Here is a 22,860-nt window from a genome sequence, read left to right as displayed (position 1 = left end):
CTTATTGCATCACTTGAAGGTCTCATCAAATGTTAGAGTATTATTAAGATGCATAGCATTAAAAGAAAATTATGGACAACCAGGATGAGAAAATTGGATACACTGCAAGAAGAGATCCATGACAGGACATTGAGCGACATGACACGACCTCCTTTTTAACATGAAGACCTGTAATAGAAAAGACTACAAAAAAACACACAAAAGATAAAACTGTGTGTTTCTCTACAAATAGGGGCCGAATGTGCAACAGATGCATGGGTTTGATGATCACTTGCAATTTTCTTTTAATGCTATGCATCTTAATAATACTCTAACATTTGATGAGACCTTCAAGTGATGCAATAAGTGTGACTGAATAAACAGCAATGTAAAATTAATACGGTAATCAAAGCAGAGAAGAATGTGAAGTATGCTTGCAGATGCAGTGTATCCAATTTTCTCATCCTGGTTGTCCATGTACTCTAAATTTAGTATGTTGCTTTGTTCTGGACACAACATCTGTGTGTGTCAGTCCATCCTGGAAGAATGATCTTGTCTCTGTTGCTCCACTTGATATGTTGGCAAATGTTGTGTTGTGCGTTGGTTGTTTGTGTGACAGAATAAAACCAAACCACAACACTTATTACATTTGTATTCATCACTGCTGTAAGGCAAGTGTTTCTTTTCGTCGCTGCGTAGGATCAACTGGTTAGCACAGCAGGCACACTGGCCTTCAAGGGAGAACAGGGAGGTGACAAAAAATGAAGAAAAAGGATGCGGTTGAAAGTTTTTTGATTTTCTCTGCCTGTCTGACAAGTATGTTGCATTCTTCCACAATAACAAGACAACAACAGAGCAACTGAGCGTGGCGGCAGAATGTGACGGGAACATTAGAGGCTGTGCGGCAGAAAAATCTGGGTGTGACACTCACTGCAAGTTTTGCGACCTGTTATTTTGTGTGTGTGTGTGTGGGTTTGGTTGTGTGGGTGTTTATGCATTTTGCACCTGCATAGAAACTGCAAAATAGTTTGGGCATGATGTCATTAGAAAATAATGGTCCACTGAAGGTGAGGTGTTGCAAAGACCAAGTTTTAGCTGTGGGCTCTTTACTCCACTTAAATCCGATACACATACATATGCACACACCAGTTTTGGTTGTCTGCCCTCTCTCAAAGTCTTTTCATGTTGCCCTGCCTTGATGTGTTCAATGATTCATGATTTCTCTGTCATGTCATGGGGGTTTTAGGGCAAATGACTAGAGTCAAATCTGTCTTATTTTATAGCTCCACACTCTCACTTGCTTTAGGGGAAGCATGTCAAAGACAGTGTGAAAGTCTAGCTTAAGATAATGAGGCAAAATCTGGTTTGATGTTTCTGTGTGTGGGTGTGCGTTAGAGGACATATTCATCTTTTTGCATGCAAGCAAATACATATGTGTGTGTGTGCATTAACATGCATGTGTTTGTTAAATACCGTGCCATTTGAAATTTCTCTCCTTATCTAATGACTTTATTGAAACGCCCCAAAGCAAAGGCAGTTTATTCGTCGTCTTTCCACATGCTCCGTATGGTACACTGTGCAACACACATCCTGTACACACCATTACACCTGATCAGTTTATAGTAAGATAGGCTTTCAGACATGGCAAATGTGTGCAGCAAGATAATTGCCATGCAGTCGCAAAAAGGTATTTCTAACATTAAATGGGATAGAATTGAAATGAGAAAATTAGCAACATAGAACAGTCTGTTTAAAAAAAAAAAAAAAAAAAAAAAAGCATCAAAGGATGTGTGCAGCAATAATAATTCATCATTATAAAGATTTTATCACCTGGTAATTTTAAACATTTGATAAAATAAAGAAATAATTGAACAAAATTAGATGGTTTAGGTGTTTCTGGAATATTACTCTCATTTTTGTGGATGGAAAGCCACTGTGAAAATTGTCAGTCATTACTCATGAGGCTACAGCTAGCCCTCAGCATGATCCTCTTTTGCAATTTGTTATGTGAGAATAAGTTCAGCACCATTTGAGCCTATTTGCAGACTCCATTCTACGAGTTAGGTTCTGCACAAAGCCTTAATCAAAGCTGCAATTTAAAACAACTCTCACACTGTGCTTCTGTTTCTCGGTATTATCATATTGGGCCCAGAACTGAATGAAATGAGACAAAGCTGAAGTAAAATGGAACGTAGTCGAACGGTGCTGAGCAGAGCACAAACAGAGAGCAGCCTTCAGAAATGTAATTGAACAGAGGAGAGCAGAATGAAACACAACAGACACTCCCACGTTAGCAAGGTTGTTTCTTTTTTTTCACATCGTGGACTGTGGTTATTTATGTCTCGGTTCATTGGACCTGTACAGCAGATTGTGGTAGAGTTGAGTGAACAGTGACTAATGGCTGCTGCAGGGCTGAATCATATTGTCAGGGAATGAAACATATTGTTGTTGAAGGGTTCACTTTAAACCCTTCACTCGCTGTTTGGAGGTCTCCATGCGATGCAATCAAAGGCTTCACGCAGATTTACACACACACTCGCGCACACACACGCAAACACACATACACACACAAAAAAAATCAAAGCAACCTTTATTTGGCTGACCCTATGTGGCTACTCTGCGTCTTGGATGACTGCGTCTTTGGCTTTCAGGTGCACTACCCTCCTCTCAACTAAATTTTCCCATCAGCCACCACTCATGTTCCCCATCCCTCCGTTTTTATGGCCAACTCTTTCTATTTTGCTTCGTCTACAGTCATAATGGCAATTACATGTAATGATTGAATTGAAGGGTGTAAAAGGGGGAAAGGTATGAAAAGTGTAAAGGTTTTCTGTATGAATGTGCCACCCTGCAGCAGAGACACATGCTTCCTGTCGCTGTGGGGGGTCAAAGTTCATCCTAGGTGGCAAATTTAATAGATGGGATGGACAGGAAAGTTGGACCAGTGCACCTGTTAGAGAGATCTGGCTGCATCCACACCACCTGGCTAACACCACCTGGAGCTGATGACTCATGCTATTAGTGTGCGTATGTGTATTAGAGACAAAATAGCTTTGCCTGCATTCTAAATCTAAAGTTTTCTGATTAAAACCTGAAGATTGAGAGCATTAGTATTCTCTGCCTCCAAATTTCTCTCCCAGCTTAGTTTCTGCTCCTGCAAAACACTTTCCCCTCTCCTTTGAGGCTCCATCTCTTCAATCTGATTCATACCAATGTTTACATAAGCATATCATTAAATGAGCTGTAGTAACAACCTTAAAAAACACTATATCCCTGGTGACTTGCTCATCTTTGGCGTATTCTGTATATATTTTATAACAATAAACCTAAACAGTAAGGTAAACATTTGTCAGTTCCAGCTTCTTAAATGAGAATTGCCTCTGATTTCTGTTTTATATCACATACTAGTTATATACAGATTAAATGCCCTTGCATTTGTGGATAGACAAAAAACGACAATACCATCTTTGATCTGGGAAATTGAAATGGGCTGTTTCTTAACAATTTTCTTACATCTTATATTCTAAATGACTAATCCGCTGAAAGAAAAAATATATTAATTCACTGATACCGAAAATACTGATTCAACCTCTTCTGTGGGTTAAAATTCTGTTCATTAAAAAAAAAACAATCTTTAAAACTCTCAAACTAACCTGAATCCAGTCAGAAGCACCAAAAAGCTCCTTCTTTTTAATGCCATTATTCTGTTATCACTATTAAAGTATTACCTGTGTCAATTTGAAAGTGTCCCTTTTTGTCGAACTCTTTGCCTCCACCTCTGCTCATATCTGTGAAGTGATAGTTTGACAGTGCCTGCTAGGTGCTGTCACAACAGCTTGATGAGTGACAGTGAAGTAGTCAGATGAGGAACCCAGATAACCCTGTCAACACCACTCTGTTCTCTAAAACAGCTAACAGAGCCCCGGGCTGTATAGGCAACATCGGCGAGATTGACATTTGATAAAATTCTATAAACTAAACTGAACTTTGCTGAGTTGCATACTGAGCTAGTCCAACACCACGCTTGACATCAAGTATTTTCGAACCTTCTGAGGCAGCTCTGATTGGAACGCTATTGACACTCAGTTGACGATTAGAAGGAATATTGTTTGAAAAATGGATGACACTAATAAGCACTGGCTGTATCTCGACAGCTCGGCAAGAGTGAGGTCAGAGTTTAAGAAATGCGATAAGGTAAAAAAGCACAAGTCAATTGAACAGTGCATGAGTGAAAGCAAAACCTACACGTGCTTCTTTAGATCAGTTTCTAAACATGAGTTTCAATGTGTTTTGATTTTTTTTCTTCAGTGTAATAGATAATAAAAAGTAGTAATTAAAAATGTCTGCTGCTGAACTTTGACAGTGGTGTGTTGAGCAGGAAAGGGGAGAGCTGATTCTGAGATTATCTGCAAGGAGCAGCTTTTAGTTCTCAAACTGCAGGAACTTGCATTCATTCTCCCATTTGTTTTCAATACACATGACTCGATAGGCAACTGCCGAAGACTGAATGGAGCTGGAAGGACAGAGTTAACTGTTCCCTTTTCCAGCAACAATGAGGGAAACCTAGTGGAGAATGACCAGTTATTTCACCATGGGATCTCTCAGTATCTATAATTGAATCATTTAAGCACTACTGGCTATTAGATGGCGAGGACACTCAAGCATTTATGGAGAGGAAAGTATAGTGCTTCTTGCTTATGACATCATAGGAATACAGATATAGCAGGGAGACGAGCTGAATGTTGCACCTGCTCTATGCTGAGCTGCTGCGCTGTCTCATAAAATGCATGTATTAACAAACGTGTGTGTGTCTGTATGTTTGTGTATGTGTGTGCACACATTTCTCTGATTGTGTTTGGTTGTGAGCATTAATACTCACCTCTCTCTGCTCAAGGTAATTGGTTGATACGCTGTCGCAGTTGAATTAGAATGAAGCTGTTTGCCACGGAGCTGCAATGACTTCTCTGTCCTGCTTTCTTGCCTCAGGCCTTCACTCCACCATCTGTTTCTGTGAGTGATGGGAGCCTGCTGAGACACAAATCTATGTTTGAGTGTGTGCGCTTCTGTGTGTTCAAGTGTGTAGTGGCTTATGTTTAATCAGAATGTCTTTAGGGTGTTGATGCACATCTCTTGAGCTGTGAAAAACTGTGGTAGTGGACAGCTGATTGGCAGTAATACATGAGTGAAACCAAGCTGTAGCACAGGGCTGATTCTGGCCAAACGTGATTAGAGACAGTAATGATGACGGAGGGTCAGGTTAGTCCGAGGTAACACAGACATTGCATTCTGAGTAGCTGTGAAACAGAGTTGTAAGCTGTTACTGACTCAGTGAATATCAAGGATGTGTTGGCATGTGATGACACGGGTTCAGCAGTCAGGAACGCATGCAGACACGTCAAAAATACATTAATATGCACACATGTTTACACACACACACACACTTTTCCCAATGCACTGCAAAGCACCGGAGGAGTTATTCAAATAGTTGTCTCATTATCTTCCAACCTGCGCTTAAAGATGTCGGCTTCATCCAAAGTGTGTATTCGTCTGCATCCCCGCACCTTTCTAATGAATGCTCCCGCCAACAATCGCTGTAACTTTCTTAAACTGAGGTGTGAAGGGCTGAACAACTTTGACATGAGCCGAGTCATTATGAACAGACGACTGGATCAAAGCTTCTCTGAGAGGCTCGTGGGCCACTCAAAATGAGTGATTTCGTTGAACCAGCTAGGCAGGTTATTTTTCAGAAGCCGCCATCTGAATGATTGAAATGAATAATTCAATTTAATTTGTGAGCGTTTATTGATGTGTCTTCTATGTTATTTTGGACAATTATGGTGATCTATGGCACAGAGGAATAGACAGAACATATAGGCAATTCTAGTTAGTAGGTAAGTAAGGAAAAATATAAAGTATTGCATGGCTTATCCCATCGAATTATTGCCTCTTTTCTGCTAACTTTATACCTCTTACCTGCAGTTAAATCCTTAGTAGCTTGTAGGTGTTGTACTGTTTGACCTTGGTTTAATGTAATATTTGTAGTTGCACTTCGCAGTGATCAGAAGAACATATGTTTCTCTGCGTCTTATTGTAGCACAAGTACGCACACATTGCTAGAGCAAGGAAACTAAATCCTTTTTTCTTGACGTTCATGCATTCAGGCAAAATCAAAGTGGGAAAAAAAAGTGTGGAATGAAAGAATAGAGAGGAAAAAGCACTGAAAATAGTAATGCCATGACGCTATGTTAAATAATTACATACGGGAGAATTGGATGCGGTACATAGTGGAAGAAGAGACTGTCTGAGAAGAGCAGGAAAGAAGTGACGGACATGATCCAGAAGAAGAGAGGGAGAAAGAGATGGGTGAAGAGGAGGGGATGAAGGAGAGTTGAGAGGGACAAGGCGAAGAGAGGGGATGGAAGAAAGAGGATTTATTGAGGCTGCGGGGAAGAGCAGCGTGATAGCTCTCTGATGGATTAGAGAAATGCATGAGAAATGGAGTGGAGAGGGGAGAGCAGCACAAGGGGAGAAAAGTGAAGTTTGTGGGCCTCCTTGGGGCAGCTCTAAACACTGGTATCATTAGTTGAGTTGAGAGAAATGTACTCACTGAGAATAGTCTATTATTTCAAGGCCACCTGTGGGTATTAGAGAGAGAGGAATCGGGCGAGAGAGAGAGATCGGGACGGGGTGACAGTCAGATAACATTAATGAGAAATTGAGTTGGAAAACGAGAAGAGATACTGGGTAAGTAGAATCAGAAAATTACTGTAGCTGCCTGGCAGATACGAGAAAGTGTCATGATTGGAGAATAAGAGGAATAAGGCTGGTATTGACCAAAGGCAGAAAGTATACTGTCTTCATTTCGCTTCAGCTCTGCTCACTGCAAACCTGGTTAGTATTACAGAGTGTGTCCGTCCGTGCGTCCGTGGATGCGTGCGTGCGTGACTCAATCAATCCCTCCGTCTGGGCCGACAGTATCTCTTTAGTCCCATGAGTTTGTCTATTAACAGGGAACGGACAACATTCTCTACATTTCATGGAAAATATATATTTCCTACTTTAAACCTTGCAGTCTTCAGGCAGACATGATATTCTCTGGATATTGTCTATCTCCAGCAGTCCCCTCTTATTTTATCCAGCCCAGTCAAGTTCTTTTGTCTGTTTCTATCCGTGCAGTTCAGTGAAGGGAAACTGGAAACAAAGGCTCCAATTAGTCAAGCAATTAGACCCTTGTTTTGTGTCCTCTACTCATCCTCTGAGTCACACACTAATAGCTATTCTTTCCTCTTCCAACTCTCATTTGCCTTCTCATTTTCTCATCTTCTGGTATGACGTTATGAATGAAATCACATCTCACTGATGTTTACTGTAATGTATTTTTTCCTCCAAGAACGCGTTTATAATACCCCCTTTGTTTCTGTGCTTCATTTGCTATTTATTGCTCCTCCTTCATCTTCTTTCCACCTGTCACTCTGTGCCTCTTCATCTCTTTCAATCAAAGCCAGCCTCATCATCCATCAAGTTTGGTGTCACCAGTCTGCACACACACACGCACGCACACACACACGCACGCACACGCACGCACACACACACACACACACACACACACACACACACACACACACACACACACACACACACATACACACACAAAATCAAATTAATGCAACTTTTAGAGATGCTGAAATGTAATACTTCAGATTTCACACCATCACAATATTTTCTCAAATCAATTTTTTTTAATTCCTGCTGTTCATTCAGATTTTTCTGTGGCTCTACATTTTTCCAGATCTGACTTATTTTTCTTCTTCACCCCAAAATGAAAAGAAAACCAAGACATGAACAGAAATAATTCAGACCAAGTTCAAACAAGGAAATAACCATCAGCAGGCAACTGCAGACTGCAACAGTTATTTCCGCAGGATTTAACGAAGTCTCAGCAGTGTAACTAAATTACATGAACCAAAATGGAAATTGCTACTGAATTGGCATAGTATTTCACAAATAGAAAATATAAAGATATAATGGAAATTGTTTTTAAAAAGTAGTAAAAAGGACTTGATGTCTTTCTTTTTTTTTTTTTAATCCATCTCTGTTTGTCAGTGCAACGTCTTCCTTCTGCTTGTCTTGATCTCATATCTGTTACCGTTGATTTATCTGCTGTCTGCATTGTGAATGTATTTGTGTCTGTGTTTGGTCTTTTCTGGCTTTTTACAACTGGTAAGCAGGTTAGTATTGGCCGACCTGCCAATTTGTAACTGCAAAGGTTTCGGCTCTTTGAATGTGTTGTGCATATTTCTGAAAGCGACAAGAGGCAAGAAAGACTCAAAAGTTGACAAAACAATAGTATCATGTTGAAGATGCATGTTAAGAGTTTTATGTGCAGATCTGTTCAATATTTATTTCAAGTGCGTAGTCCTTCCCGTCTGTGGTGAGCCTGATTTAGAAACATTCTGGCGGCAGACGGCATCCTTTTAGCACCGACATTAGATTATCCCCTAGATCCAGTCAGATTATGGGTTGAAATATAATCTAATGAAGGGTCAGGAGATGCACTGATATGCCCCACAACCATCTACAGTTGTCTGGTCGGGGATAGAAACGAATAAATTAAAACTGAAAAAAAAAAAATCCATTTTAGTCCAAGATGTTCAGGATGTGACTATTTCACATAAACTCTAATTTAGGATAAATGGGACAGTAAGGTTCTGTTCTGCAATAAATGCTTGTTTTTGTTATGTTTTGTTTGAAAGTAATATTCTCATGTTATACATATCCGTCATTATAAACTACATTTTGCCCTCTCTTCCCCTCTTGAGGTTATTCTGATCATTCAATCTTCACACATATTCATTTATGAAAATTTTATGAAATCGAATGGGACTTTTGACTGTTGTCTGTCTGAGGTGAATCCAAAATAAGACATAATTTTATTTGTTTTTCAAACACAGCTTAGCACAAAGTTTAGGGTTAAGAATGGCATACTGTTTGAATCATTTGGGAAAGGGCAAGCGGGGGTGCAAAGGAGTGGCACTTAAAGTTTGCTGAGTGCCATTTCAGCAGCTGCACACAGAGAGATATTCCCTATTCATGAGAGAGTGACCTTAGCACACTGTCACTGCTCTCCCCCACCTGCAATGATTTATTGGTTACAGAACGCTGGGCAGCCGGATGATGCAGCGGCGTTTATGCAACACGTGACCATCCCCCTTCAGCCTTTGTCCTTCCCTTTCAACTCAGTCAACCACATTAGGAATGAAAACATGCCCAAACAATCAAAATAAGTATAAAGTAGTTTGTTTTATTTATTTATTGTGAAACACTTGGAATTTATGTTTCCTGATGTATTACTTACTAAATACTTTTTCAGTAAATTAAGCAATTAGCTGATTGGCAAAAAAAAAAATGGTGTGCACTTACAGTATATGGCTCTTTATAACCTTAGCAGTCTCAAAGCGCTTTACAGTTTGCCTCCTTTTCCTCGAGGAACAAACCAAACCTGCTGTACCATCTGAGCCACAGCCGCCCTGACAAATCAACAAAAAATATCTGAACTAGAAAATTCTAAAAACCTTTGGATTTTCAGCTGTTTGGGTTTTGCACTGCAGGTTGAACTTTAAGATGTCTCCTCCGGCTGTGGGAGTTTGTTTAATTGACATCTGTTGCTTCTGTCTTTGTGTAATCTAAAAGATTAGAGATTTTAAAATAACATGCACATCTACTGTGGTATATTCTGGAACAGCAAGTATTTCTGTTTACATGGTTGTATATTTTTTTCATATCTGCTGTTTTTTGTGGGACTATTTTCAATTTAAAACAGACTTGATCAAAAACGATGAGTTTGTGTTTGTTTTGGAAGACAGGAGGAAAAAGAGGAAGAAAGAACATCAGAGAAAAGAGGCACAAACAAAGACGGATCATAGTGGATGAGAGGACATGAATATGGAGGAGGGAAATGACTCCAAAGTTCATAGTAGCAAATGTTTCACAAATTACCATGCGGCTGCAAAGTGAATTAACATGATCTTATTTATAGGAATTGGTATTTTTTTTCCCCCCAGTGAAAGTAACATTTTATCCTTTAATCATGCATAAAACACATGCTATGGCAAATGGTGTTTTTATGTAGTGTATGTGTACTGCACATGCACACATTGTGTGTGTAATGTATGTAATTATGAAAGCATGTGTGTGTTTTGAGAGATAATGATGTGTGCATGGGTGTTTCTCACCCCGTAGCAGATGCTGACCCATTATTCAAGATGTGGTTTCATAACAATAAAGTATTGTGTGTGTGTGTGTGTGTGTGTGTGTGTGTGTGTGTGTGTGTGTGTGTGTGCGTTTCATTAATGTAGGGACTAGCACACAGTAAAACTTTAAATCAGTCCTTTACTTAGTCTAACCAGGATTTCTAGAGAAATACTGGAGCCTGGATAAGTGCAAAATGTTGATTTCATGTGGAGCATTGATTTTTCTCCCCTACAGTCTCTGATGGAGTTTTTTTATTCAGGTCCTGAGGCTTAAAATATTGTGGCTCACTGCCTCCTCTTTTGCCATCTTGCCTGCAGCGCAGAGTTATATTCTGTGCTGATTAAGCAATTTATTCCCAGGTCCAATAGACATACAGTGTTTTTTTTAAATGACTATTTGTGTTTTTACAATGAAACTATTTACCTTACTCCTCTACAGTCCCATTAAACTCTGATCCTTTTAGTTCTCGGTGCCATAAAGTTGCTCACAGTTGTGGTTTCGGTGGGTCTCCACACAACAACAGTCATTATGTTTTCATCAGTGAGTGGATCACTGAGAAAGGTCCTTATTGAGGAGTAAGCCACACTGGCTTAAATTGTTTTCTTGTTTTTTTTGTTTTTTTTTTATCAGCATGAGGTGTCTAACAGAAGCTCTCTGTTTGTTTCCTCTCCAGTCTGATCTCATCCAGACGATACTACTTCGAGATCCTTCACAAGCAGGATGACAAGGGCTCTGATCATGTGGAGGTTGGGGTAAGTGAACGAGTCCAAACTTAAGGGAGCATACTTCCTCTAGTTTTCCTCTCTGTAGATAGCTTTCTTTTTTTCCCCTCAGTTATTTCATTAACTTCAACTCTCCGTGTATGAAAATGGTTTGACCTGCCTGGAATTTGAACATGTACGTGTGTTTAACAGTCCCAGAGTGGTGACTGAACAAGTGAGAAAATGAAAGGAAGTCAAGTGGAAAGCTCTCCTTTCCCTCCTTTACTGTATTTTACTTTGCATTTTCTTCTCAGCGAAGTCATCCGGTCACAAATGTATGCAATAAATGCCCTGCTTATTGTCACCCTGGCAAAAGATGTAGAGCCATAGACTCATTTAAAATATCTCTGACTGTCTCCTCCTTTGCTTTTACTCTCACACAGCACCTCTCATCAGTTTTTCCTCTCTGTGTATCTTTGCTCTGTACTCCTTCTTTTTCTATTTTCCCTCTCGATCGCTTTGACTTTCCTCGGCACCATTTCTTTCTCAGTTGTGGGGTTCTGCACCTCAGGCACAGCTGAGATGAGTGGGGCTTAATTTCGAGATGAAATTTCAAACGAGGGCCCACACTGTCATTGTATTAGCTCCTGTCAGTTTCCTCCTTAATCTTCATACACTCATGTCTGTCATATTTTTTGTTATCACCAAACATTTATTCTTTCACAACTCTTTAATAATTGCTACATTTTCCTTGCCTGGTATTACCAGACCCAAAAAAAATCATGAATATATGGGTGTGGTCATGCTCAATTAGGGATTGTTTCCAGTCATTGCATCCTAAAGAACCTTGAGTTAATGTTAATACTATGGAGTAGCCTTTAACCAATCAGCATCGAGCACCATACAACTTCTGCTGTAAACAACAGAGAAGTTCACCCAATGTGAGCAGAGAGCAACGCCATGTCGCTAAATGACCATTGCAGACTTTTTTTTTTGTAGGCATTGTCCCTTGCTCCCTCTTCACAATTACTTCATATGTGCTAACCCTTGACTTTAACATCATCGCACTAGGCCACCCCTACTGATTGGTTGATTGGTCTGCCATTCACAGTGGCTGAGCGAACCTTAGTGTAGGCAGGGACTTTATCACAGCGAAGACTGAAGCTGTGAGAAACAGGCAGGCCGAGCCGGGCTTACATTTTCCAGCCATGCTGTAGGCTACTCTATTCTTTGTAGAGTGCAGCATCCTGCAGAGTACATAGTTCAAGTCTCTCCAGCTGTTGGTATGTTCAGTGTTGTTGAGCTTAGATTGGCTGCAGGAACACATTATTGCACTGTGAAAACATCTGTGATGTCAGAGGATCATACATGAACCAGATGAGATGTAGGCGGAATACTGTGTGAATATAAAAAAGAAGAAGGTCAGCAACAGAGAATACTACTTCGTTAAAACCATGCCTTACTGACACTTTGGCCTATAGACTAATTTAAAATTCATAGATTAGTTCAATCAGCGGGTTGCTACCCAGGACAGTATTTCCTGTGATTTTCACACAGGCAGCATGATGCGCTGGCTATTATTGGCAGGTCTCAGAAGTGCTATACAGTTGCTGTGGGATGTTGTGGGTCATTGATGTGGGTGTGTTCAGAATATGCTGCTAATGATGTGCAACTAATAAATTACAGCCCATAAAAGCCACATCCCAGTGGCAAACAATATCCTCCCCTTTATTTGGAGAGCCTACAACAAACAGACTGACCTCATGAGATATAATGCAATAAAAGAACTCCTGATTAGAGCTGAATATTGTTTGGCAATTTTTGGTACCTTGCCCTCGATACTGTTTCCTGAGTGATACCTTTTTCACTACCAATTTTATACAATATTTTTTAACAAAAACAAAATTACACCTTTTGGTAAAAAAAAAATGTATTTTCATGCGGTTTAAAGGGGAGAGTGTAACCCAGGTTATTTTCTGTCTGTACAATTTAAAGATGTCTCCTAAAGACCTGCCATGCAGACTATCTGTAGATGCTAGCTAGCCGGCTGAACACAGAAATGCCTCCAGTCTCCAGTCCAGTTTATTTAATCTTCTTGTTGGTACCTGGAGCAACATACCCACAATAATACAAGCCCTTGTGCTTTTTAAATGCATAATTATTTCTGTTTAGATTCTGTGTATTAGAGGAGACAAGCTGTAGCAGACTATAGCCTACAGCCCGTCCCCAAGCAGGGAATTTTCCATTCCAAAAGTGAAGGAACAAAACGATAAAAGAATTACACGTGGTAATCTTGGACGTCTTTTGCACTGGCAATTAAGATTTGTAACTTTTAAACTAAAGGTGTTGGTCTCTTAATGATATCTAAAAGGCAGCATCTAAGGACACAGTGAATGGAGCCAAAATGAAGTGGAGGGGGAAGGAAATAAGGCAGGAGTGTGAAGAATATATGCAGGGTGTAGACTGGAGACTTTTATCTGAATTATTCCTCCACCTTGTGGTATTAGTCATTGAAATGTTCCTAACAGACTTCGTCAGTCATCCAGACAACTGTTCATGTGATTATTTCTACTAGCAAATCAAGGTCATGTGGAAATCCATCTCTTTTTCTGTTTCTCAGTCTCACTTTTCTTTTCTTCCCCTCAGCCAACTACCATTGAGGCCATCAAAGTGGGTTTGTAGTCGTAGAAACAATTTAATGAAGCATATAAAAGTCATGCAGCAAATCTAGATTGTGTGCGGAAACGTGTGTGTGTGTGTGTGTGTGTGATACATTGTCTTAGTAAGGCCCCTGTGTGTGATTTAACAGCGGAATACATTTCACACCTTGACAAAAATAGCAGATTTACCGTGACCAGCACACAACAGCATAAGCCCAGGGCTCACATAAATCCACAGAAACCCAGGCACTCATTTGTTAAAGAGCAGATAGTGTGGATTCACGGCTCTTTCTCCTGTGTTCCTGTGCAAAGCTGTGATTGTACGGTCAAAGGTGGGCTGTTCCTCTGGGAATGTATTTGTTTAGTAGCATTTCCTTCAAAGAAAATGAGAGTAAATATCAAATAATACAGAAGCACAGCCTGCAAGAAAATAAGAAGGAGAATCCTTGATCTCTCTGTGTTTGCTCCTTTCGATTTCAAAGTGTAAATTAGGGAAAATGACTGCAGAGAGGTGGAACATAAACAGATTTAGACATGGGAAGAGACATGTTTGAAGTACACCATATCTTTCTCGAAGGGATGGAAACAACTGTAGTTGTATTTGGGAACAGCAGACCCATGAATGAGGTCATTGTTGAGTGCGGATGAGTAGGCAAATTACCAGACCCGTACTTTCACTGAAGCTTTTCACTCCAGTCTACACATACCTGCCTCAATATTTTCCTTCAATTAACTTCAAATAAAGTCTTTTTAGAGTGATGACTGCTTTTAAAATGGATCGCATAATATGATGGATGATTCAGTGAGCAGTAGTTTCATTAACTTTCTTAATTACCATCTGGATCTTTGTCAGTGAAACACAGGACCTTTCCGCCAGCCTAATGGAAACCATCTATTGCTAGCAATGTGACAGGATGAAGGAAAGTGTCGGCCATTAAACGGTATGATTTAGAGGAAGAGGGAGTGAGAGAAAGAAGAGAAGAAAGTCACGCCTTAATTAGCAATGGCAAGTTTATGGACAGGTGGGCATGTGGGATTTAAATGCAGGATTTTAATGGCCCTGTTTTAGCACTTCTGCCAGGCCGAGTTTAAAACTGCCCACCAATTAATACACACCCATGTCTGCGCACTCACACACCCATCCACCCAGCCTCTGCACAGTCATGAGTGTAATCACAGAGGCAAAACCATATGCACGGGCCTCTCAACATCTGCCTCACGCCTTGCCCTCTCAATATAAATCAACAGTGGTCCAAGAAACCTGAGTCCAGCTGGTAAAGTTCTGGACATTGTCTTTTACTTTGGAAATAAATCAGCTTTTCCTTCGTTTCTCTACCACTTCACCAGTTTCTTTTTTTAGTCTAGTTCAGCGTCTTTTTTTTTTTGTTTTTTTTTTTTGTCTATGATACATGAATTACATATGTTTTACCTTAGGACATTTCTTTTAAACATATAAATGGACAAACATACAAATATCCATTTACTGGATAGCACTGGATACCATCGCACTTATTTTAAATTTAAAAGACAGGTTATAAATTCTGTTTATAAGAGATATGATTTCCTCCATAGATCTTTAACCATGTTGCAGTCATATAACATGTGTACCATCGTTCCAATTTCTTTATGACAGCGCCAACATAGGTCATCATCTCTAAGTTTGAGCCATTCTTCTACTTCAGCATGTCTAATACATAAGGAGTTATATTCTTTGCTTTGTTTCACTTTGAGGTTTTTTCTAGATTTTCCTTCACCTATTCAGATTCTTTTTTTTCAGCTATATTTTGTTGTCCTTTTTATCTCATTTACTGCACTTTTTATCATCACAATGCACCCATAGAATTGTTTTATCTACATTTTTAAAAGCATTTAAAAATTCCAGATTAAGATGAAATTAGTTTTGTGTTCATTAAATGTTACCCTTGTCTTTTGGCTCCTTCTTTACAATGTATGTGTCATGTATGTAAATGTATAGAAAGCATTAACCTTTACCTCATTGATACTCTTTTAGTAGAATGTTATCAATACACCACCATGTTTTTTTTATTTTATTTTATCGTATCCTCCAGAGGGCACTGTTAATGCCACTCAATACAACTAAAATGATTGCAGGGTGATCCACCAGGTTCTCTCTCTTAATTAAAATGAAAAGTGCAAGATGTAAATGTTAATCCTCCGCGGAATTACTTCTCATGATTGTGAAAATGTATAACTAATTATTATCCTCATTCATATTTCATTCAAAAATCTGTAGACAGACACTTACTCACTTGAAGCCTGCAGGGATTTAAAGCAGTTAGCGGAGCTAATTTTTTTTTATCCCTCTTCTGTCTTCTATGCCAGCTTCTCCTTTGTCATTGTGCAGATTTGATCAGACACATCCCAAAGAGCACCATCCCACACATGACATACCGTTTCAACATTAGAAAGGGAGCTATGTAGAGCCTTGTCACCCACATTCATCGTGTCCTTGTCATGTTAACTTTCATATCCTTACACTATCTTCACCCTGTCCTACTGAATGCCTCTCTATGCCACCAAATATTGCAGAGAAGCTGCTTGTTATCTGGAAAGTCAAATTATCTTTGGAAATTATGACCTATGCACTAAATTAAATTTAACAGCCTTGAGGAAGTGGCATTTTCTCAGAATGACAAACTTGAAATGACCCTAAGGTCAACCAGTGTTTCCTTGTTAGTTCCCTGATCCCCATTCTCTCTCATAGCTCCAGGGTTTTATGTTTGTCACAGCCTCTGCACGTTTTAAATCTGCCGTTAGCTGTGTAGGTGTGGCAGTTTTACATTTTGTCATCATGTGTGAGTTGTCATGCTGATTTGTCAAGATGAGATTGTTTCTTCGTCTCTATTTTATCCATATTTGTATTCAGGTCAGGCTTGTTATTCCTGTGGGATTTCTTCTCCAGTAAGCGTTATGTTTTCCAAAGTACCTGCATGTCCTTGTCATGAGTTTTACTCATGTGGTTCCAGAGGAAACACATGGCTATGACTCTCTGTCATGTACATTTGGCTTGATGTGAATCTAGTGAGAGTGTTAGTATGACTAACTAGTTTCTCCTCAGGGCACACTGGCCACACTGTAGATGCTGTCACTATGACGTGCTGGTAATTGGTATGGATATTGGGCTCATTTGTCTTTCTGAAATGTCTGGTCTGAGAGACTTTGGCTAATGTATAATTCAACATGGAAAATCAAACACCCCGTCTCTGTATCCTCCTCCTCATCACTCTTTGAATATTGTTCCGTCATCCCCAGGCAAGACATAATATGACATGAAAAACAAGCCCCTGTTTTCATGTCACTGACGAGGAATGGAGAGTGGCATTTATCCTTTAACATGTAAATGTTAACTTCTATTTACTTGCCAATTGAAATAAGAGGATAATCATTCAGGAGCTTTATGTAATTGTTTCCATACTGTAATTTTTAGTTAGCTTTTTGTAGTCAGGTGTTTTTTCGGCATTTCTTCATTGTCTACATCCTCGTCATCTTTGATTGTATGACGATTCTGCTATAGTCTCGGCAAAGCATCAAAACACCAACAGTCTTACATGTCTTCTACTCTCTGTTGGGGTGGTATTTGTTCAGAGCCTGTCAGGAGTCATTGATGCTCTGCTGCCAGGCGCCTGTCAATGGGCAGCACAGTAGCTCCACACTGCAGATTTTCCATCATCGCGAATGTTAAAATTCACTCTTTGTTTCTCTTCCTACCAAAGCTGTCATAACTTTTCTTGCATCCCATCAGTAAAGGGAACTTTTTCTTGCCATCTCTTGTCATCTCACAAATGTTGTTCATTCTTCTTGAGAAACAAATGTATCATCTCTAATCTCTAAACCAGGGCTTAACCACTGACTTGAATGGCTGACTCTATCTAACAAAAGCTAGTAAAATATAAATGTTCTTCCACAGTGAAGAGTAATAAAAGCAGCTTGCCCTGAAAGGACTGCGTTCACTTTCTTGGAGCACGGTTTAGGCTGTCTTGTACAGTGAGCATGATTTCTATGAAAGGTTTTCAAGGTTTGTGCATTTTCACAAAATTCAAGATATCTTGATAAACAATCTTCTCATCTAACTCTCAGGTAGAAAGCAAAAAAGTGTACTTCCCAAAATGTTGTGTACAAAATGTCTGGAGTTGCATTAGAAATAAAAAGAGACACTCCCCCCCCCCCCCCCCCCCCCCCGAGCCAAAAAAATAAACAGTGAATCAGAGAGACAAACAGTGAAATGTTGTTAACATGTACTCTCATTAGCTTGTTAGCTGCCACTTTGCTTTCTTTGCACCACAGCTACGGGACATAATTCTTAGCTTGTTAGCAACATGTCATTCTCTATGAAGTCACCATTGCTTTGACTGAATGGTCGTCTGGCAACCGAAACACAAAGACGTGTCAATGAGAGCACCTGCACTGTGTTCTACCTTTCATTGAAATGGTTCATAAGGTTTATTAATTATCCCGGCAACAGTGAGAATTGTGTCTTTCAGCTCAGTAACAACCACTGCGAGTTGTCTTAGTATTTAGAGAACTTAGTGTGGACTAGATACCTGCAGTTATTAATCATGCTGTGTATCAGAAAAGCATACACAATGTCATGCTGTCAAATTGAGCTGTGCTTGTTAGCTCTGCAAGACTTTATTTTTATGTAATGGGCACATTGGAGCCTGCTTACCACAGTCTTTTTCTTGATCTTCTTTCCTCTCCCTTTCTGCATCCGCTCATGATAACACAATGCTAACAAACAAGCCTTCCTCTGATTATATATCCTCCTCTATCGCTGATTTCGCCTTGACTCATTTCTCAACACCTTTTGTCTCACAATTCAACTTGGAAATCTTAGACCACTTTATCTTGTGTACATCTATATTTATCGTTCTAGATTATATATACTGTATACTATATGTTTAAAGGATAAGACTTGTGTTCTCTTTATATCTCTTCAAATACAACAATACCTTATTTTGTCTCTCAATATTTTATAACTATCTTTTCTACCCTCTTTATGGCACTCAACTCTAACCTCATTTGTTAAAACGCAAGATGTAAATTCTTTAAAGATGTGTCACAAATGTATTAGGGCCAATTATGAAGTTCAGAGACTCCTCCCTGCAACTTCTGTCCCTGCCCAAAAAAATACTGTCACAAATTTTAACATGTTCTCTCTACTCAAGTTTCAGGTCCATAGTAAAATTGCAAATGTGCAAATGCTAGTGGTCAACAAACCACGTGTAACTGATTTTGATCAAGCGATGTGACTTGGAATACGTACTAAAGGGGTTAAAGCTTCCCCCCTGCTCCCTGCATGTCACATTGTTGAACTCTGTTTGCGTGCAACAACAGCAGTCTTGGAACTTTTTGATTGCCCCTTGTGTAGATTTATTTTTAATAAACTATTAATTTTCTAAAACCTATCTGTACTAATGTTTTGGCAACTGTAACACTTATTAATACTTGAATTTGTTTGTATATTTTCATCTGTGGAATGACTGAAAACTAACTGCAGTGTCATTCAGGAACCCGTCATTCAGTGCAGATGTGGCATATTAATAGTTTTTTTTTGTAAATCTTTAAATGTTTTACAAAAATTGAGGCGTATATCAGGATTTGGCTACATAGACTACACTTTTTGGAAGGTTCGATATATTGTCCGCTTTGGTCTTTTTTTGCTGGATTTCTTTACAATTACAAAAATGTAAAATCACCATTTATGATCTCCAATATTTGTGTGTCATTTGGCAACTGCAGTGACTTTAATCACAATCATACAATTCCCAGCTTCTCTTGTACTCAGACAAATTGAAGTGACTGTCCAAGCTCATCCAAACTAGCCTAAATAGAGGCTAAATAAATAAATAACAACTTGCATTTTTCCCCTAGGCAGGTGTCGCCAGGCTTGTTAACATCTGTCTTGTTCTGCTGTCCACTCTGCCAGGGATGTTTTTTTTTCTGTTCACCATTTTGGGCCTAAAGCCAGGTGTGTGTGTGTCAGTAAGACACAGTGAAAGAGAGAAAATAGATAGAAAGCACAAAGTGAACCTCTCTGTCCTCTACGGAACAAATGGACAGGCAAAACAACTGTACAGCCTTTAAGATCAAAGTACAAAAGGGGACATAATAATGACAAAAATAGTTTATTCCCAGGAAAATGCATTGCAGGCCTGTTTTCAAATGAATAGAAATGTTTCCTTTATTGTAATGTTATTCGAACCTCAAATTTCAAGGGATTTTTACGTGAACTTGGAAAGGTCAGAAAGTTCCATTGTGCCATTACCTCCTGTGTGTCACATTAACCAAACAACTTCATGTCCAAAGTGCCTCAGGCTCTGGGGTAAACCATTGAATTGAAGAAACAAACACGGCAACCAGCAGTCAGCTCTTTCAGAAGCAATATACTCGCAATCATAAATACATGCCTGATGGAACGAGAGGCAAAGTACTCCTCTGTGTGGGCTTGTATGTTGGAATGAAAGAGCAGTATGTGTGTGCCTCTAGTGGGCAACAAACCACACAGTATGAGCGGGACCAATACCCACTTTAGGCCAGCTGATTGAAAACAATATCAGACCTTCATGTTTCAGTGGGTGGTCTGGGCCTGACGAAACAACACTGCTGGTCGCCCGTTGTCATTTTGCTCTGAAATTGGTACTTTTTATTATTTCCCCTTGGATATTGATTTTCTTTCCTCTCTGTTGAACTTGTAGGGCCAGCGCACGGGCCTCCGCTTCTTCCTGCTGCTTTCCGTCAACACTATTTTACAGACGACACACCCATGCACTCGGAGTGCACACCCTCATTCAAACATTCACTCAAAATACTGTGTGTATGTGCAAATATTAGGTGCTCACACACACGCACACACACACACACACACACACACACCAGGTTGAGGGAATTAATCACAATATATGAGGCCAGACGATGAACAAGAGACATTTTCACAAAGTTGTAAAAATGGCCGCTCCAGTGGTACAGACGTTTGTGTGTGTCTCGTGCTCTTAATGCTGATGGGACAGGAGCATTGTGGTGCTTCACTGAGACCTGAAAATAGATGAACCCTGTTATGACCCTTTCCCTACATGCACTCATACAGCTTTGGAAAAAATTAAGAGACCACTCCAAATTTTTCTTAAATCAGCATCTCTACATGTATGGCAGCCATTCCATTCCAGTGTCTGTTGAATTCCAATACAGGCACACCTGATTCTACTTATTGAGGTACTGATTAGGTCACCTGAACCAAATCTTATTTAATGAAGAAAAGTAGAAAAACCAGTGCTGTGGTCATCACTATCCTCTTACAATAGGACAAGCTGGATGGCAGAAACAGTACTAGTAGCTCAAAAGTAATTGGAATAAAACAAAAGTGACTATTGACCAAGCCAAAAGAGTTAAAAAGAAAAGTTTTGAGTGATAAAAAGAAAGATTCAATTCTGGTTTTACTGGCAGAGGGATACAGAGAGTTTCAGATTGCTTCCGTCCTTAAAATTTCAAAGACGGCAGTTCATAAGAACATTGAAATGTAACAAAGACATCATTCGCTTGCACCTTTGACCTGTAAAGCAAATTCATTTTGAGTTGCATTTTTTTGCCGAAAAAGATGAGATGCGATTAAAAGCGCCGGAATAAAAACCTTGAACATTGACAGTGGATAGGATTTTTTTGGTGAAACTACCATTACCAAGTCAAGAATGTGTTTTTTTTTAAAAATTCAAGTAAAAGTCTCAACGGTTAAACACTCACTTTGTTGTGTGTTTTGGTTAAGTGACAGCTCCTAAGATCAGGAGAAAGGCTTCCCTACTTCCTGTATCCTCACTCCTCCATATGGGAAGTTGGTGAAGGGTGTCAGACCTCTTCCATAGAAGTTATTTTTGACATATCACTGTAAGAAAAGCGCAGGTGTCGATGGCAAAATGAATGATGGCTGAATTCCCTTTAGCTTCAGTGTTTTGATATTGTTCCTGCATCACTGCATGATGTTTAAAGACATTACACTAGACTGACACCACACTTTATAAATCTATTCAATTTGTTTTTTCTTGGTTGTTGTTTCAGTTGCCTAAAACTAAACCTTTTAAATTACAACTCTTATGTTGTCTCAACTTTATTTTGTCCTTCCTTTAGTCAGGCTGTGACAGCCTTCTGTTTTGACCTTGAAGACAACCACCCTGAAATAATGACACAATCCTGAAGCCTTTGGTGGCCTGCTGAGCTGCTCCCTGCTGCTGCTCAGCATGATCTTACGCTGTGTCCTTGTTTGTTGTTCTTACACATGTGCACCTCTGTGGGTATGTGCACTTCTGTATCAGTGTATAAGTGGGTGTAAATCGCTGGGTTTTGCGTGTCAGGAGTTGGTGCTACAATTATAGGCCACAAAAGTCTAAAATGGCATGTGTGTGTTTGTTGTGCATATACATGTGGAGGCATTTGCATGAGCCTGAGGAGGGTGTTTATATTTGTATTCTCCAGCTGAGGGTTGGAAAATGACCTGTCTCCTGTGATTATATCCTCGGTAACCAGAAGTGACGAGGTAATTGTGAAATCTATTTAAAAGAATTGTAGCTTGTCTCTCTCTCTCTCTCTCTCTCTCTCTCTCGCTCTTTCTCACTCTCTCTCTCTGTATTTGTTTCTCACCGTTTCTCTGTTCTCAGGTCATTACTAGATCTTCCTTCTTTACACCTACTCATCACCATGTATTCATACAGCCGTGTTCTTGCTTTGTTCACGGTCTATTTCTCAGGTTTTTTTGCTCTTGTTTGCGTCTCGTTTTTACCCCGTATGGCATAACATTTCTTGTTCTCTGTTTATGTGCCACATTTTCCTTTCTGTTTCCTCTTACTCTCTCTGGGTAAGTGTGTTTATACAAAAACCCCGGCATCAGATCGATCCTGTGATGTCGCTAAGATCAATAGCACAGAGAGTGTCACAGTAAAGCCAGCAAACAGTGATGGACGATTTCTGCTCACCTTCTACTTTTCACATGTTGCCATTTAGTTTTCTCTTCTCACTCAATCCTTTTTCTCTCACTCTGTCCTCTTAAAAACAGTGGCGTCCATTCCTGCCCGGTCTGAAATATGAAGTGATCGACTCCGTCTACATCTCCCTATACACAGGTAAGAGCTATTCATCTTTACTCATACAGTGCATCAAACTTTTGCCATGAAAGTAAAAAGTTCAAGGAGGAATTGTTAAATTGTCTTTTTTTGTTTTAGTTCCAGTTTTCTGATGTTTGTAGCTAATCCATGGGGCTCTATTAA

At 39.6% G+C, this 22,860-nt stretch overlaps 1 protein-coding gene across 1 annotated transcript in view; it reads left to right on the top strand.

The window, feature by feature from the left end:
• Positions 1 to 22,860, top strand: part of b4galnt4a (beta-1,4-N-acetyl-galactosaminyl transferase 4a) — a 126,452-nt gene that overhangs the window by 92,068 nt on the left and 11,524 nt on the right. The window contains exons 8-9 of the mRNA XM_069162195.1: positions 10,904 to 10,982; positions 22,650 to 22,716. Coding sequence (XP_069018296.1) covers positions 10,904 to 10,982; positions 22,650 to 22,716 — 146 coding nt within the window. The remainder of the gene's footprint in view (positions 1 to 10,903; positions 10,983 to 22,649; positions 22,717 to 22,860) is intronic.

This window comes from Embiotoca jacksoni, unplaced genomic scaffold (assembly GCF_022577435.1).
Source record: "Embiotoca jacksoni isolate LCO1_2020_lvr unplaced genomic scaffold, fEmbJac1.0.p SCAF_3, whole genome shotgun sequence".
NCBI classification, from domain to species: domain Eukaryota; kingdom Metazoa; phylum Chordata; class Actinopteri; family Embiotocidae; genus Embiotoca; species Embiotoca jacksoni.
This window is presented reverse-complemented; position numbering and strand designations above follow the sequence as displayed.